This window comes from Manis pentadactyla, chromosome 1 (assembly GCF_030020395.1).
Source record: "Manis pentadactyla isolate mManPen7 chromosome 1, mManPen7.hap1, whole genome shotgun sequence".
NCBI lineage: Eukaryota > Metazoa > Chordata > Mammalia > Pholidota > Manidae > Manis > Manis pentadactyla.
In genome coordinates, this window is record NC_080019.1 from 178,909,363 (window position 1) to 178,927,788 (window position 18,426).

At 36.1% G+C, this 18,426-nt stretch overlaps 1 protein-coding gene across 3 annotated transcripts in view; it reads right to left on the reverse strand.

Annotated features, from left to right (window-relative positions):
- The window catches only part of CCDC14 (coiled-coil domain containing 14), a 44,621-nt gene extending 26,765 nt beyond the window's left edge, over positions 1 to 17,856 (reverse strand). The window contains exons 1-8 of one of the 3 annotated variants that reach the window (XM_036905539.2): positions 17,659 to 17,819; positions 11,473 to 11,519; positions 11,080 to 11,152; positions 10,755 to 10,824; positions 10,536 to 10,658; positions 3,446 to 3,670; positions 3,240 to 3,334; positions 1,788 to 2,277 (exon numbers count right to left, since the gene is read on the reverse strand). In XM_036905539.2, the coding sequence (XP_036761434.2) occupies positions 1,788 to 2,277; positions 3,240 to 3,334; positions 3,446 to 3,670; positions 10,536 to 10,658; positions 10,755 to 10,824; positions 11,080 to 11,152; positions 11,473 to 11,519; positions 17,659 to 17,688 (1,153 nt within the window). In that variant the 5' untranslated portion in view covers positions 17,689 to 17,819. Of the gene's footprint in view, positions 1 to 1,787; positions 2,278 to 3,239; positions 3,335 to 3,445; positions 3,671 to 10,535; positions 10,659 to 10,754; positions 10,825 to 11,079; positions 11,153 to 11,472; positions 11,520 to 17,658 lie in introns of all 3 variants that reach the window. The other 2 variants (XM_057503384.1, XM_057503386.1) reach the window with 2 other exon arrangements.
- Between the last annotated feature and the right edge of the window lie 570 nt (positions 17,857 to 18,426).

The window sequence follows — 18,426 nt, forward strand, 5'->3', positions numbered from 1 at the left end:
ATTAAAAAAGAAAAATGTTCAGTTATGAGATAAGTGTATAAACAATTTAATTATTTATAAATATACAAATTCTTTTTTTCCTCTTTCCTGCTGCCTGCATTTGTTAATTCAGAAAAATTCTAAAGAAATTAAATTCAGAAAACTGAGGACTGACCTTAAATCATAGGATTATTATATTAGTGGTTTTTTTCAGTTAAAGAGTCTAGAAGGAAGAGAGTTCACGTTTCCTAGTTCATATTAACAAAGGGCTATTGGACTCCGATAACTGCTAAAGGTTTCCTATAATTGATTATATTATTACCACTTATAACAACCCTTCAGCTTGGCATAAGCAAATAATTCACTTTAAGTGATTCAATTTGGTAAAATATTAAGAAGTATATACTAAAGTTTTATTATTTAACTTTATAGATTTCATATAACCAGTCACACCTCATTTGATATAGCATCAAAAGCAGCACAATTTTTGCTATTAATTTTGGGGAGTGGTTGGTTTTGGAGGCAAATAGACAGGTAGAAGATAGATTTTAGATGTGTTGTCCTTTCATTTTTGTCCCCTCATTTCCATTCAAATTTTCTGTGGACTGAAAACATTTAATAATTATAGTATTAACTGATAGCGAAAAGAGGTAAAAAGTATACTCTAAATTACAAAAATTCATTCAATCCCATGGGTATTTGAACCCCCTGATGAAAAGTACATACAACTGCTCCCAATTACTGAGCTGCCCTCTACCCATCGTTCATAAGTATTGGAGGCAGAGACCCGGGCTCTGCCATTTTCTAGCAACAGAACCTTAGTCAAATAACTCTTGAAGCCTAGATTTCTTCATGATTAAATGGAGATAACAGTACCTCATAGGGTTGCTGAGAGGATTAAATGAGATAATACATACAAAACACTTAACAGTGCCAGGTATGTGATAAGTGTTCAATAAATGATAGCTAAAATTGTTACTGCTATTATTATTGCTACCATGAGAAAGCACTTTGTTAAAAGTAGTAAGCTGAAGGTCTGAAAACACAAGAGATTATAATATACTAAACCTTTGGATCAAGAGTGCTGTATTCACATAGACATATTTTAAGTTTGGTCAGTCTGCAAATATTAGGTATTCAATGAGTGCTTCCACAACCAATTACTGTGTTAAGATGACAAATCTGTAGCTCAGTCCAAGTGAAAGCCATTATTAAGAATATACACATAAAAAAAACTAATGAATACAATCTGGCTCAAATATCTCTTAACCCCACCTAAGACATTTTTCTTGATTTAATTTTAAAGAACAAAACAAAAGTAAACTGAAAAGGGCATAAAAAGGTTTGGGTTACTTCTCAAAGGGAGGTTTATTAGACACTGTTACAGTTGGTTATTAAAGAAATGACAGGAAAAAAAATACCTGCATCTTTTTAAAGAAAGAAAAATTATCATCTATTCTAGGGAGTTTATCATCAATAGGGGTCCTCTACCCCCCAAAATTGATCTCTACACATTCTCTTTAGTCGAATCTTTTCAAGGTCCCTTTGGATCAAGCAGAATGAATACACACTTGCAAGCAAAAGACTGTTTGATATTCCCTAGCCTATTTCAAGTCCATAGGAAACAGGAAGGCTAAAAACCTACATAAGAATAAAACAGGCAGAACTCATTTCCTTGGGAGCTCAAGACATATTTCTATGGAAAATATCACAAATTTAATGTTGAATATTCTAAATCTAAATGACTGAATAATATGACACTGCTATTTAGCATTAGTATCATGCTTAAGAAAATTATACTCATCTACCTTGCTCTGCTACTAGGGCCTTGAGCTCTCCCAACAAATATTTCATAGTTCTAACTTTTTCAGCACTCTGATTCACATTTTTTGCCTTCTGCAAATCTTTTATTCTTGAATCTTCCACGTGTATGTTTAAATCCTTTCCTTCACTTGTGACCAATCCAGTTTTTGATTTGGCACATTTTTCTTCCTTGGTGGCCAAGAAAGCTGGCTGTAGTAGAGTGGGGTTTTCATGTGTCTGACCATCCAGAGGAGAATGCAACAGATTTATATATGTTTGGAAACACTTTAGGAGGTCTGGTTCCTTAGTAACTCCCTCCTGTGGCAGAATCCCATTAGCAAGACCCAGGTGCTGAAATGTTGGAAGAGCTGGTTTGTCAGTTTTGGGCAGGCTACATGTGACTCCAAGACCAGCCCTGAAGGAATTCCTTAGAACATTCACAGGAACTGTTTCAGCCTGTGATGCAAACTGGTTGTCAACATCAGTCTGAACTTCCTAAAGAAAGAAAAAATAAGTTAAGCCTTCACAAATGTGAAAGCTGACTTGAAGGCATTAACCATAATAAATTCTAACCAGAAATATTAGAAAATGACTTCTGCAGAATGGAGTTACAGATGGCTAGTGAGCGAGCTGCACTTCCCCTCAGCACAATATTCTAATTTTTTAAAGCTTAATTAGTTCACTATGCAATATGGGAACATTAGAAAGCCATGACTAAAATAGACAGTTTATAAGCATCACACATCTGTGTAGAGGCACCAAAAATTAGTCTACTTTGGGACTGAAACAAACCTCTACTTTGGGAAACTGCATTGTAAGAAAAAAAGATCAACCATACAAAAAAGCTTTTATATAAATATATGCATTTATATATTTATAGAAATGTTGTAGTGGTAAAAAATTCTTACTTAAATGTCTAACTACAGTGGAGCAGTTACACAGACTATGGTATATCCACTAAATAGAATATTAACAACTTATTAGAAATTTACCAAATGTATATATTAATAGAGAAACATGTTCATAATAAAATGTAAAGTGAAAGAAAGTATTATATAAAACTGTACGACGGGTTTCGGCACCAAAAAAAAAAACAAACAAAAAAAAACTGTACGAAATATATTTTTAAAAGAAAGCAAACTTAACAAATAAAACCAAAAAACAAAACCTACACAGTGAATTCAATGACTGGCAAGCCCTTTATCAATGTGTTAACAGTAACTGTGCTTAGATGCTGGGTATGTAAGATTCTTTTTCTACTGAGTTCTCCCTCTTTTTCCCCTTCACCATTGTCCTTAATAAATATGTAAAACCTTTCAATAAAAAATAACATGAAAAAATAATCAGTCTTTATATCCTAGGGTATTAAGATATAATTAGTACATTCAATTTTCTCTCTTAAGATGATAATTACTAAAAGCAAATAACTACTTTTATAGTATATAAACTGTACCTACAGAATGAACCACTGGAGGGCAGGATGGCTGCTCAAGTAACTGGACTGGGGTTGAGGCAGATAAGCCATAAGTAGAATGTGTAACTGCCTGAGATTCTAAAAGGTAAAAGGGAGAAAAAATTGTCACATCTCATACAGCTTATACAATAACCAGGAAACTTAATTAAAGCTTATATTCATACTTTAAAAAATATCAATCATACTAACCAGAACCAGACATGGTGTGGCAAGGTACAGTAGGAATTCTATTAGGGCTGTTCTTTGAAGTCAAGTTATTCATCAGGGACATTTGAGTCTGCACATGCTCACAGAGGGCTTGGTATATTATGGGTGAATACATTCTATAATGATCTTGCAATGACCAAGTTTGTGGTATGTCTCTTTCACTTCCAGCAGAAGATTCATTAGATATCTGTTTCTTATCTGAAGATACTAATGTGGAAGAAGGAAAAAAGGTTCTTGAAATACGATTTTTCAAAAACTTTTAAGATATTAGGGAAAAAAAGGATACTCAAAAGTAGCTCAATTCATCAAATACTTTACAGAAGGGCTTTACCATTCTCACTCCTAAAATAAAATCACATCAAATTCCTTTTTTAAAGTAGTTAATTAAGTTCTCCAGTCAAAAATTACTTTTACTACATCTTTACAATCTATTAAATTTGTAAAATCACTTCTTCAAATATAAGACCTCTCTTAAGGGCATTATTTTCAAAATCCAATAAAACTCTTTCACCTTACTCTTTGTCCAGTTCATGCTCTGGTGGGGGACTGGAATAGGAAAGATAGAATACTTTGTAACAATGCTGATACTTTGAACATTAAAAAAAAAAATCAGAGCTTTGAGAGCAACAATAAAAGTGGATATAATCTACACATTGGGCCATCATACAAAATGTTACCTTGTGATTTAGTCTCCAAAGTTTGGTTACAATCTACTTTTCCAGCTATTTTCCCATCAGCCCCAATCCAAATTTTTCATGCCAGTCAGGCCTATTTAGACACCCAAAAATCTTTCCTTACTTTCCTATAACATTACTCATGATGAACCATTCCTTTCAGCTGAATTCTACCCACTAACCAAGGCTCATCTGAAGCCTTCCCTCTTTCATGAAGCCTTTTCCAATCATCCCAGTCCAGTGACTGGTCTTCATCATCCCAGTGTACACAGTCTACACAAATCATATGTCACCTGCACATTGCGCACAACTTATCTTTCATTCTCTTGTCTATCTAACTAAACCCTAAGGTTCTTCAGGCAGGGTTGTACTTTACACTTCATTATTTTCTCCCATAGTCTCTTATAAGTCTACCTATAAAGTAGTATGTACTGTATAGAAAAAAGTAGAAACCTGGTATTAATAAACGAATACATGAAAAACATTTTCTACATAGCACTTTTCTATGGATCAGTATAAATATCTTTTCCCCTGTCTAGTAAGATACCCTTACCAAATATTCCTTAAAGACCATTGACAGAAATGACAATGTTCTTGGTAGGTCATAGGTTATCAAAAACAAATATAGAAGAATATATAGCTTTTGGCAGTACCTACCAAAGGTCAACATATATTCTATGACACAGCAATTGTACTCCCAGGTATATACCTAATAGAAATGAGTGTTTATGTCTACAAAAAGATGTACACAGTAATATTCACAACAGCTTTATATGTAGTAGCCAAAAACTGAAAACACCCAAATAGCCACGAATAGCAGAAATGGATAAATTGTGGTATACTCATATGATGGAACACCATACAGCAATGGAAAAGAACAGATATTGATAAACTCAACTACCTATATGAATTTAACAGACATGGTGTTGTGTGAAAGATGTTAGGCACAAGACTCTAGAGTGTACAACTGCATTTATATGAAGTTCAAAAATAGGTAAAACTATCCAAAGGAGACAGAAGTCAGAAAAGCAGTTACTTGAGGATGAGGGGATAGGGGTTGATGAAAATACTCATGGGGCAGGAACATAAAGTGCTGAAAATGTTATGTATCTTCATCTGGGTGGTGACCATATGGGTGTACACATATATAAAAGCTTATCAAGATTTATGTATTTCCTTTATGGAAGTTATTCCTTGTATTGTTTAAAAAGTGAAAACAGTAAAATTTTTAAAAATGATATGCAATTCCTGAAATATATAGATACACAGTTTATTGAAAATAAAAACATTGCTAAAAGCATAAAATTTACATGTAAAAGCAAAAAGTTAAATATATAACCAATGAAAACAGAAAAAAATCTAAAGAAAATGACTACTAAGTTAATATTTGACTATGAAAATGGCTAGAGATACTAGATGCTTCCATTTTGATTTGGGTATGGTTCCCTTTGAGAGAATCTACTCCTATGAACCTACTTCCCAGGTCTGAATACAAGCTCTAACAGTTATTCGCTGAGCAACTTTTAGTAGATTACTTAACCTCTCTTGGCCTCCCCTTTCTCATCAAAAAATGATGAAAAGAGTATCACCCACTTCATGAGACTGTTATGAGAATCCAAATGACATTTTTAACACTTGTAAAGTATCAATGACCAGCACATAGTAAGAACTCAATAAATGTTACATTCGTTACCAAATGGCTGCAAAGTCTTAAGAAAGACAAGTAAATATTTCACATTCACAAACCTTTCCATCAAATGTAAGTAATATACTTCTAAGCATGTCTCTTCCGAGACAATTAAAACCAAAAGCAGTAAGTCTTCACTATCTGAACAGATGAGCTATAACAAACTGGTTAATAAACATTCTGTAAAAAAAATATTTCTTATTGGAATACAAGCTTATAATAAATCAAATGGGAAAGTATTCTCTAAAAATTTAACCTTGTGATCCAAAATGATGAAAGGCAAGATCATGGGCAGCCCATGGCTGGCCAGCACCTTGCTCTTCTTTTCCTCCCAATTCCTGCATCTCTTTTGCTCTTGCATTTCTTTTGGTCCCATTAGGTAAGAATTACCTGATTTGAGGAATTTTGATTTTACACTGACAGGTCCCAAGTACTGGCTGTCATTCACCTTCTTTTCAAGGGATGTTTTTCACAATTTCTGATAAAGCTGAGCTATAATACTATGCCTTTGCCAGTAAATGTCATCATCTAACATAAATAAACCTCAAACATACTTCTTAAAAAAAAATGAAAACCTTGGAATTAAAATGACTTACTGTGCTCCTTTATTAACAGTCTAAAGAAAACTCTATTGATAATGTTGAGAAAAAAATCTTAAAGCAGATTATCCAAGTTAAAAGCCATAAATGCATATTAAAGACTGTATTTACATTACTATATAATTTAAAAACAAAACAAACAAAAAACCAAACCAACAATAAAATGAGGCTATTACTACATAAACACAAATAAAGTATGTATTTTCTTGTTCGTGTTCATTATACCAAAGCACCCTATATGAAAATGTTACCTAACAGATTAGGATGGCAGTATGTCTAAGGCATGTCAGCTGATAAGTAGAATTCATGAAAGGAATGTATTCTTTTCTTCAGCCCACAAAACTTTTTCATCCCTTGAATTCTAGCTGCTGTACAAACACTGCTACAAGTATTGCCTGACAAGTAAGATAATTTCTGCCACCCAAATACAGGTTTACTGCAAGTTAGAGCTGCTGGATGCCTACTATAATTTGAAATATGTAAAAGAACAGCCTTGACAGGGGCAATCAATGCTCTGAATATTATGCCTTAATGGTTTATTTCCCCTGGGTGAGGGCAGCAATATATGTATGTTACTGAGAGCAGAGTCATGTGCCCACAGCAATCAACACAGCTATCAATATAAAAAGTTGCTTATTAAAAAAATATTTCCCCCATAAATGTCAAGAGCACTCTTAAGTAAGCTCAGTGTACTCCTGGAACTGCCTATCTGCCTCCTTCCTGCCAATATGCATCAGAGTGGGTGAGCTTGACTCCATAGACACTCCGTGACAGGCAGATCCCAGACAGAAATTACATAAGGAAACCGTGCTCCATAACACAGTTAATATAAAACAGTATGATAAGGTGTGTTAAAATTAAAATAATACATAATTATTATGTATTGTGCAATATATAACAAATAGTTAACATGCTGTAATAGATTCCTTAAAGTTCTATTTATGTGAATAAAATGTGAAGAGACTTGTGAAGAGACAGAAAAGAGAACAAATGCTGAGCATGGTTTTTGTGCATTGCTGAGCCCTATGATAACACCAAACACCTTGTACTGGTTAAGAGCTGCCAACCCATACAAGAAAGGATGTCCTTTCTAGGTAGTGCTAAAATTTGATAAACTAAAAAAGATAGAGTAATTCAACCAAAGGGAAGGTGGCTTTTGCTTCTAGTGTCAACCTTAGGAGTAAATAATTCAACAAGAACCAATTTCTAATATTGCAACCCCAAAGGAAAAGGTCCGTGGGAAGTAGGTCCTTTCTTCTAATGACTGTGTAGAAGAAAGGACAGTAAGAATATTGTATCCTGACCACAGGCCAGAACTGCTGGTCTGACTCTAATCCAACTAAGAATTAATGCTAGGGACCTAGAATACCAAGTATCTCTCATCTGCTCCTCCAGATCCACCTACTGGTCTCCTCCCTGCTCTCCCTGTGATGTTGATCTACATGAACTACACAGTTAAGAGAGTCCTTCCTGGGTCTCTCCTGCTGCTACATGTCTTGCTGAGTATACCAAGAAAGTTAAGGCCTTGACCTAAGCTCTTTACCTGTGCCATTTCTCAGGACTGTGTTTATACTGAATAACCCTGATGGATGAGGTTAATATTTCCCCGAGGCAAGTACAGGCTCATTTACAGCTCACTACTAAAGTGATGGATTCTCCAGGCTCAGTGTTCCTCAGCGGAAACTTAAACATACATACAGCATGAGCAGCACCCACCTGGGTCCAACACAAATGTGCTGATGTACATGCTGCTTGCTTTATTACTGTCTGAGTAATAAAGTCCTTTGTCTCTCACCTAGAACTTGTAAGAATAAAAATCAAATCCTACAACTGATATACATCAACAGGGTTCCAGTGGAGTCCAATCCAAAGGGAGTCTTGGCATTACCAGGAAAGAAAGCAGTATGTTCATCCCCAGCTACTCTATGAGGCAACCTTGGGCTGGCTTTGTTCCTTAAATGAGGCTCACTGCGCTTCTCAGGGTGGCCTACTCTACACAGCAGTATCTGAGTCCCTAACCTCTCTCAGGCCTCATCCCTCAAGGCCCAGGGATGATAACAGCTCTGTGCTAGCACTGGGCTAGCACAATCCCTTGGGGTTTTCCTATACCTCACTCACAGCTTTGTAATGAGTTTCTCTGCAACCAGACCCTTCTTGAATTATATCTTAGTGTTGCCATCACTTTCCTGTTGGAACTGACTAACAAGCAGTTAAGCTGGGATCCAACAAGCTGCTACCACCGCACCATTGTCAGCCATGTCCATGACAAAGGAGAGTTCCTTGAGAAAGGGTACCCTTAACAAGAAATAACCTGCCTTGAGAGAAAAGGTAGGAAACTAGAGGAAAAGGCAGCTGGTGCCACCACTCCTTTATTTCTTCATTGCGCCTCAGTAAACAGGCCTCTGCCTTCAGAGTGTAGACCAGAAGTTAGCATGCTTTTTTAAAATAGGCTTAAGTTTTAGGCTTAGCAGCATGATGGTGTCTGTTACTACTCAACTCTGCTGCTGTACTGCAAAAGCAGCCATAGAAAATACACTAATGAATTAGTACAGCTGTGCCCCAATACACTTTATTTACAAAATGAATAAAATAGCCAAAGATTATTCAAAAAATAAAACTGGCTGTAGTATGTTGACACCTGGTTTAGACCAATGTTATCCAACAAAAATATAATGTAAACCATATATGCAATTAAAAAATTTCCAGTAACCATACTAAAGTAAACATAAGTAAAATTAATTTTCATGTTTTATTCAATTAACATATCCAAGAATTAACATTTCCACATGTAACTAATATAAAAAATCAAGATATTTTATTTTTTGTATTAAATCTTCTAAGCCTAGTATATATTATACAAAGCACATCTCACTTTAATGTGAAATTTTCATCAGAAATACTTGACTTATATTTAGATTTAATAAAACTAACAGTTGAAAAAGTAGATTCATACACCCAATTTATTCCAAACATATTTAAGTTTTCTAACAACTGGATCAAGTATCAATTTGCATATTGAAATTTAAATCAATTAAAATTAATTAACACAAGTCAGGACCTTGGTTCCACTAGCTATACTTATAGTAAGTGCTCAATGGCCACAAGTGGCTAGTGACTACCTTCTTACACAGCACAGGTCAGGATAACCTGAGGCTAAATGTGACTGGCTTCCAAGATGGGTTAGTAATTTGTTTTCTCTGCCTTATCTTTCTAACTCAGGACCAAATGGAATATCAACCTCTGGTCCTACAAATGCTCTAAGCTTGTTTCCTTAGCCTCTTTGCCTGGATCTCGATCTGTTCATATTGAGGGCTACTGCTGTAGATGATTTTCTAGATTCACCCCTTGCCTAAGCTGAATCTAAGCATGTACCACTATACTGACATTTTTGGCTCACCTGAAATGTCTTGTTCTGTGGAACTAGCTAGTACCATTCTTGTCCATCTGAAATCCTACTGTGGACTTTTTCATCTCCATTTTGGGATATCCTGTATAAGCCTTCAAGGGACAACATAATAAAAACTTGCTTGTTCTAAACTGTCTGAATTATTATCACTAATGAAGTCAGCAACGTTAACTATTAGGGCAAAAAATATCCTTGGCTACATTCACCTTCATCAGTGGCAGGCCTTTTCCCCTTACTTATCTATCCAACTTGGAATTTTACCTTCTTATGCACTATGTATTCTAATTGTGCAGCTCAAGAAGCTGAGCTACTGAACCTACTTAGGATATATACATATAAAATAATTTAAAAACAATTACTATCTATAGGTTCACACATGAAATATAATCTATTAGTGATTATCTATGGAAGCAAGGAGAACAAAGATAATTCTATATACCTCCCAAATATCATTCAGAATTTGAAGATTTTCCTACAAAATCCAGTCAGTCAGTTTTCTTCTTTTCTTCTTGGGAAAGTGATAGTAATCAAAGCAACTATTCAGCAATTGGAAGCTGAATAGAAGAAGAGAAGTATGAGCACACACATACACACCTCAATAACCAATATTTATTAAAGTGAAAGACAAACTGCATAATCCCTATAATTTATCAAAACTCTCAGAATTAAAGATTTTGCTTAAACAAATAAGAGAAAAAATACTTACAAATTTCTTTCCGGACTACTGAAGGAACAGGATGCTTTCCATGTCCTTTTTTTTTAGATCTGTATCTTTTGGCTTCTAAAGGTCTGGGATTATATCTCTTTTTTGAATATGTTATTTCTGAACCTATTAATAATTAGAACAAAAATTCATCAGTATTAAGAGAACTACTTACTTGAGAAATGGTGATCAGCAATAAAGTGTTAAAAAAAATTTTTAAACCTGAATCTTCATTTTCCAAAATGTTCCGCAGCAAAGAAGCACAACCATCAAGTCCCTGTACAGTTTCTGTCTGTAAGGAGAAAGTCATTTAGAAATTCGTGTGTACAATTTTTGTGTAGGAAAAGTAAACAAACTACATAGTTTCAAAATTCCTTTATTTAGAGGCACTATATTCTTGGTAGTAAACATGTTTTAAAGCAAAAAGTTTTCACGCTTCCTTAGGGCAATTAATAATTTACCTCTGTATTTTTATTCTCACTTCTTAACTTTTACCTGAAGACTAATTAAGACAGTATATATTTTATCTATTCAGTTTTAATCTTACCTGACTTTCTAAATCAGAATGGGTGGGACGGCCAGAATCTGCATTAAGACAGGATATCTTTCTTAATGTGGTCCTAGAAAACAAATTAATATTTTTACAAATAACAGAAACATTTTTTCTCCAAAATGTATCATTAAGTATCATTTTTTTCCCAGCAAAGGTTGTGTAAGAAAGCTTGTCCAACCGTGTATAAGATGGATTTATACAGGACTTTATGAAGATTGTAAAGATTATTAAACACTAAAATGATCAACATGGGTAAACAAACTCGCCAGAGTTTGTGCAGGTCGGGACCCATCTAGTTTCCTGGGGTAGGCTAAACTCAGTCTAGCCCAAACACCTGAAAAACCTGTTGAGATTTTTCTGAAGTTAGAGATATCTGTAGGTACTTACCCTTTCTTTAATTTAGCAGGTCCAGTGTGATTTCCTGAAGATAACATCTATAACAGAATGCATTATGTTATAGTAAATATACAAATGTTTTTCTATTACAGTCTCAGTATGCTGTCTTGACAAAACCTGATTGTTTCCTTTTTTGTTGCTGTTGTGGTAAAACATACATAAAATTTACCACTTTAGCTATTTTTAAGTGTATGATTCTGTAGCATAAAGTACATTCACAATGTTGTTCAACCATCACCATCCATCACCAGAACGTTTTCATCATTCAAACTGAAATTCTGTACCCATTAGACATTAGCTTCCTATCCCCTTCTTCCCCCAACCCCTGGCAAACACTGTTCTACTTTCTGTCTCTATGAATCTGACTACTCTAGGAACCCCAAAATCTAAGTGGAATCATACAGTACTTGTCCTTTTGTGACTGGCTTATTATTTCACTTAGTGTAATCTTTAAGTTTCATCCATGTTGTAGCATGTGTCAAAATTTCCTTCCTTTTTAAGACTAATATTCCATTTTATGTATGTACCATGTTATTTTTTTATAAATGCCACATATCCTAAAAATCTACAATTACAACTGAGCTCTTACAAATGTTCTACATAAATACCAAGCAATTCATACAAGTTTATTTATTTAAGATCCTTGTCTATTTAAGATGAAAATGAAGCTGATGTCAACCAAAAGTACTTAAATTTGGACTATACTCAAAAATCTCTAATAATGTTCTACATTCCCTAAATCTTCAAAACATGTAAGTTAATTGAAGGTATAGATAGCATAGAGTTCAAAACTCTGATTGTATCTATCCACATTCTTTAGAATGCCTGACAAGACCAGCACATGAAAACTCTACCATTCCTCTTTATCTACATTTTTTCTCTCAATCTCTCTTTTTAGAAACTCACATAACAATGCTATTTAAAAAAATTATATTAAAAGTAAAGTAAGTGGGCTATGTTTTATGTAGAAGGAAGAAAAATCACACATTTAACATGCACCCAGTATCTTGAGTTATGCAAGAAACAGTTAACTGTAGTCTCTGGGGAGGGAAACTGAGAATCTGGGGTCAGAGCCAGAAGGGAAACTTACCATGGTACATCTTTTTATATCTTGGTATATCATTTATATCAGATAAGTACTGGCATACACTTTTATATCAGAAGTATAATCTCTCCTTTAACTATAAATTTTAGAAGACAGTTTTCCCCTACTCACTCCCGCACTGCACCCTTAAGTAGTCATCACTGTTGGCAGTTACAATTATGATTATTCTCGACATGTTTACATATTTCATCCCAAGATAACTTTGAGCAGTAACTATTAAACTTTCTGGAATTATATAATACTGTACTATTTGCTTGAATAGTCCCTCTTCCTAAAAATGCTGAAATACATTTTAAAAAATTGGCTTGACAGAATTAGACTTCTCCACTTGGAATATGAAGTCATGAAGCCAGCAATGAGAACCAGTGTCTCAGGAAATAGGATCCCACGGAACGTAGCTCTGCTGGACACTGCATGACATCTTCAGAGTCTTTCCCTTCAGTATATATATGTTGGTGTTCAGTCTAGAACCCTAATGAATCCCAACTGTAGTGCTGCTATGCCCTGGACCAAGTCCAAAACAACTACCATAATTATTCTCTTTCAAAATTAAAAAAGTATACTGTCTGAGATAAATGTATGGCCTAATTGGAAGATTATATGATATTTCTTCAAAAAATACATGAGGCCATATACAGAGAATCATAAAATTACCGAGGAAAAAAGCACCCTGCTCCAGTAACAATCATATTGCCACACTTCCTTTTTTTCTATTTTTTATTTTGAAATAATATTACAAAGAACTTCTAAAGATATATCACCCAGATTCCCCAACTATTCACATTTGATTACATATGCCATGTTCTCTTCCAGAATATATACATAATATTTTTTTGTCTGAATCACTTTAGGGTAAATTAGATATGGTACCCCTTTGTATTTAAATATTCACTCCTAAATATTTCCTAAAACAAGCCACTCTCTCATATAACCATGGTATAATGATCAAAATCAGAAAACTGATATTTATACTACATGATAACCTTATCTACAAGACGTTATTCACATTGTGCAATTATCCGAATGTCCTTCATAGAAAAAAAATTCTGACCCATGTCCAATTTGGGATCATGTTGCATTAAGTTGTCCTATCTCTTCAGTCTCTAATCTGAAACAGTTCCTCGGGTTGTCTATCACTCATTGTCTTTTATAACCTTGACAAATTTAAAGAGTGCAACCAGTTGTTGTAGAATGTCCCACTGGCCATTTAGACTTGTCTGATGTTTCCTCATGATTAGATTCAGGTTGTGCATTTTTGGCAAGAATACCACAAAAGGGGAGTTGTGCTTTCAATGAGTAAGTATCATGGTATCAGTTTGTCCCATTACTAGTGATGTGAACTTTATTTAGATGGAATCTGCCAGGTTTTTCACTTTGTGGGGAGATACTTTGAGATTATACAGATGTCCTGTTCATCAATCTTTCACCCACTAGTTTTAGCATCCACTGATGATTTTTGCCTTATTTGTCAAATGGTGATTTTTCTAACATCATTCCTTCTACATTAGTTGGCATTTAACTTTTTAGATAAGCACTTTTCCTTCATTGTTAGTGTGGACTCACTGAATCCCATTTTTTCAATGGGTTATGATCCATTATCATCATTATTTATTTAGAAGCTCCAATTGTCCCTGATCCCCGATTCTGTCAGTATGAGTCTCTTCAAACTGACTTCTGTGTTATTTTCACCTCATTATTTTTTTAGCTATTCTTTACTTTCTGAGCTCTAGGCTCATCTCGGTTTTTTTTTCTCCATTGTAGTAAGGACACTTAACATGGGCTCTACCTTCTTAACAAATTTTTAAGTGTAAAATTGTACAGATCTCTAGAACTTAATCTTGCACAACTGAAACTTTATACACATTGAATAGCAACTCATCTCACTCTCCCTCTAGCCCCTGGCATCTACCATTCTGCCCTCTGCTTCTGTTAGTTTGATTTAGATCCCTTATATAAGTGGAATGACGAGATATCTGTCCTTCTGTGACTGGCTTATTTCACTTAGTAATATTCTTAGGGTTCATCCATGTACCACATTGTATGATTTCTTTCTTTTTTTTTAAGTCTGAATACTCCATTGTGTTTTATAGCACATTTTCTTTATCCATTCATCCATCACTGGACATTTGTTTGTTTGCACATCTTGGCTATTGTGAATAATGCTGCAATGAATATGAGTGCGCAATATTTCTTCAAGATCCTATTTCTCAATTCTTTTGGTTAAACACCCAGAAGTAGAATTGCTGGATCATATTAATTGTACTTTTAATTTTTTGTGGAACCTTCATATTGGTTTTCATATTACTGTACCATTTTACATTCCTACCAAAACTGTACAAGGGTTCCAATTTTTCCACATACTTGCTAACACTTTTTTTGATAATTAGCCATCCTAAGTGGTGGGAGGTGATACCTCTTTGTGGTTTTGATTTGTATTTCTCTGATGACCAGTAATGTTGAGCACTTTTTCATGTGCTTATTGGCCATTTCTGTCTTCTTTGAAGAAATGTCTACTCAGTCCTTTGCCCATTTTTTAATCAGGTCGTTTGATTTTTTTACCATTGAGTCAGAAAACTTCCTTATATGTTTTGGATATTAACCCTTTATCAGATATACAGCTTACAAATATTTTTTCCCATTCTATAAATTGCCTTTTCAGTCTGTTGTTTCCTTTGCTGTGCAGGTATTTTTATTTTGATGTATCTTGGCTTATCTTACAATTTCTTTGCCATGGCCTTGGAATTTACCATTTCTTCAAGAAGCCATGGTTCCTTTAAGTGGGACAAGAAACCAAGATCTAGGCACTAGATGTAGTCTTTGCTACTGGGACTTCCAACCTTTTCAAAGTGGATTATTTACTTAGTCATAACTAGATAGTTACAATTTTGAATCTTGTGTTTTTAAGTATTTTTCCATATTAACTTATCTTCAAACTTTTTTAATGGTCATACACTATTTCCTTGAGTGGAAGTAATGTAACACGCCCTTGATTTGCTTTGTATTTTTCACTATTGAAAAAAAACCCTGAAATACACCTTTCTATATACTGAAAAATAGCCTTTTCATATTAAGGATTAAGACCTTATTTTATTCAGTGAAAGGCTATTAGTCATTTAAAGGCCCTTGATACAAACTGCAAAAACACTGTCCAACAGGAGTGCCCCTAATCAGAGTGTATGACAATTTGCCTTATCTCATGTTTATATCCACTGGATATTATTAAAAAGCTTTTTTCTTTGCTATTTGATAATTTAAGCATTTGTGAGAGAAGTTTTACCTCCTACCAAGAAGTGCAAGATAAAATTAATTTGTAGAGTGCACTAAAGCCTTTCACTTCCACTTAACCCACACCCAATGAGTTGGTATTATTTCTGTGAGTAGAAACCTAAATTTCAGAAAGGTGGGCTGTTCAAAGTCAGCCATTTAACTAAATACAGAATAATGTTTAAAAGAATGGACTCTGGCACAAGATATGTGGGTCTGAGTCCTATCTCCACTAACTGGTTGTGTAACAGCAGGGAAATTATTTGAACTCTTCATCCTTCAGTTTCCTCATCTATAAAATGGGAGATGGAGATGATAAGACTGTCTACTCATTAAGCTATTGTGAAGATTAAATGAACAATTTTATGTACTACTCAAAAGCACTTAGAGTAGTACTTGCCATGCAAGTGCTATGTAAATGTTAGCTGTTATTATCATTAAGATGGATAAACCAAGTGTTTTTAAGGGGACTAAATTGTTACACATTTATGCCAAGAGAAGTAAAATGTACTTTTGCTTACTATCACTACAGTAATAGTGGCAGAATTAGAATTGAATCTGTAGATGACTGTGACTACAAAAGCCATGTTTCCCTCCCTCGATGAATACACATATTCTGACTTCATTCAATACAAGAGAAAACTCTTATAAGGGTGAGGATGGTCTGGAAGTACTCACAAATGACGTCTTGAGCCAGGTCTTGAAAAAAGTTTAAGATTCACATTAATAAGAAAGATAGTATGTATAGGTGAGTTGATCAATAAAGACATTCCCCAAAAAGGTGGATATATTTAGAGAGTAAGGTCACTCTAAGTAGTCTGTGTGAGGAATAGTTGATTCATTCTCTGAAAATCTATTGTATGCCAGGTGCTGTCCTTGACCTTGAAGCTATAAATTGTGCAGCAAAAGAGGTAGAAAGATTAGCAATGTCTCTAGCCTGAAAAGTGGTTTGATAAAGTTTAGTACAGAGCACCAAAGGGGTGCCAAAGGGCACCCAAACATTAACGATGTTAGAGTTGTAGGCAAGGCTTCTAGAAGAGGCCTCTGAGCTGAAGGGCAGGATGGAAAGTGGATATATCTGGGATAGAAGGAAATTCTAGGCAGGACAGAAAGTGCAGACATGGAAGTACACAAGAGCATCTTGCATCCAGGACACCGCACAACAAATGGCTGAACAGTGCTGGGTATTATTGGAATGGGCGCGGGGGCTGGTAAGGAATGCAAGGGCCGGACAAAAAAAAATGGCTGTACCGACAGGCCAAGAACTGAGATTTTTATCTTGAAAAAGAAGTGTTCCATTGCCGGATTTTAAGCAGAAAAGAGAATCATTTAGTTACAATGAGGGGCATGCATTTAGGAGGGATAAGGCTAAAAGCAGGGTCACTAATTGGGAGACATTTTAAACTAGTAGTAAAATATCAGCATTTGTGAAAGAAGATCAGGTAATAGCGGCACTTGGTGGAAGGGCCGAAAACTTGGATTCGATGCAACAATGTACTGAACCTTGGAGAAGTTAGGTCGCACGACCCAGCGGCGGAGGCTGCACTCGAACCCGGGCCGACACCGCAGCCAGCGCCCTGGAAGGCTACAGCGATTAAATCTGAATATACATCTACCTTAGAATACACTGAGCGGCTGGGTTCCGAAGTTGAGATTAGGCGTCCCAACTCCCCTTTCGCAACAGTTTTAATGCCGCCGCATTTTCTTTGTTTTTATTTTTTTCAAATCGTTTTGCACTTTTCCCGGCCCGAGAATCTCCTCAGTCCCTCTCCACCCCACAGCGGACGCCTCAGGTGCGCAGCCCTCACCTGGCCCGGGCGAGATCCAGGCCTGACCATCTCCCGCGGCTTCTGAGGAGCACAGACGCAGGGAAGCAAAACCGCACGCTAAAAGGAATTAACCGCCATGCACGACCGGGCCCCCTCGGCCCGCCCCCCAGGCTTCCGCTTCCGGGAAGAGCCCGCCGAACGCCGCGCCTCACAGTCTCCAGCGCGCCGCGGAGGCCTCTTCCCTACTCTCAGCCTGGCTTCCTGGGCTTGCGCAATAGACCCCTCCGTGCCTCCAGCTCGCCACCGGCTCCCCGGGAGGGGTGCCCAAGGGTACGCGAGAGGGGCGGGGCCTGGCGGGGAGGCCGCCGTGAGCAGCCGCGGCATTGGGTCTCAGCGAGCAGGCTTTCTGAACACCTCAGAGAGCCGAGTTCGCTGTTCTGTTGACAGAGCTTTCCGGTGGCGGATCGCTGCCCTGAATCAGCTGGGGGAAGTCGCGACATGGACGCGCCAGAAACCGAGGAATGGACTAGGGTAGAGGGCGGATAGGTGTCAGAAGGAATTGCGCTCGGCCCGTGGGTTTATTTTAGGTCCTGTATTTTTAGTTCGGTGTTTTGTGTGCCATTTTGGATGATTTTGTTCTTCATAGTCAATAAAAATAATCCTCTGTCTCGTTATCTTTGCCTAATTCTGAGGGCGATTTCAAAATTATTCACTGGCTCTTAATCTCAGAATGATGCTCGTTAGTTAGATTTTTGTTTTACTTCCATGCATAGTTGTTCGCTCTTCAGCCGAAGTAATTACTGTTTA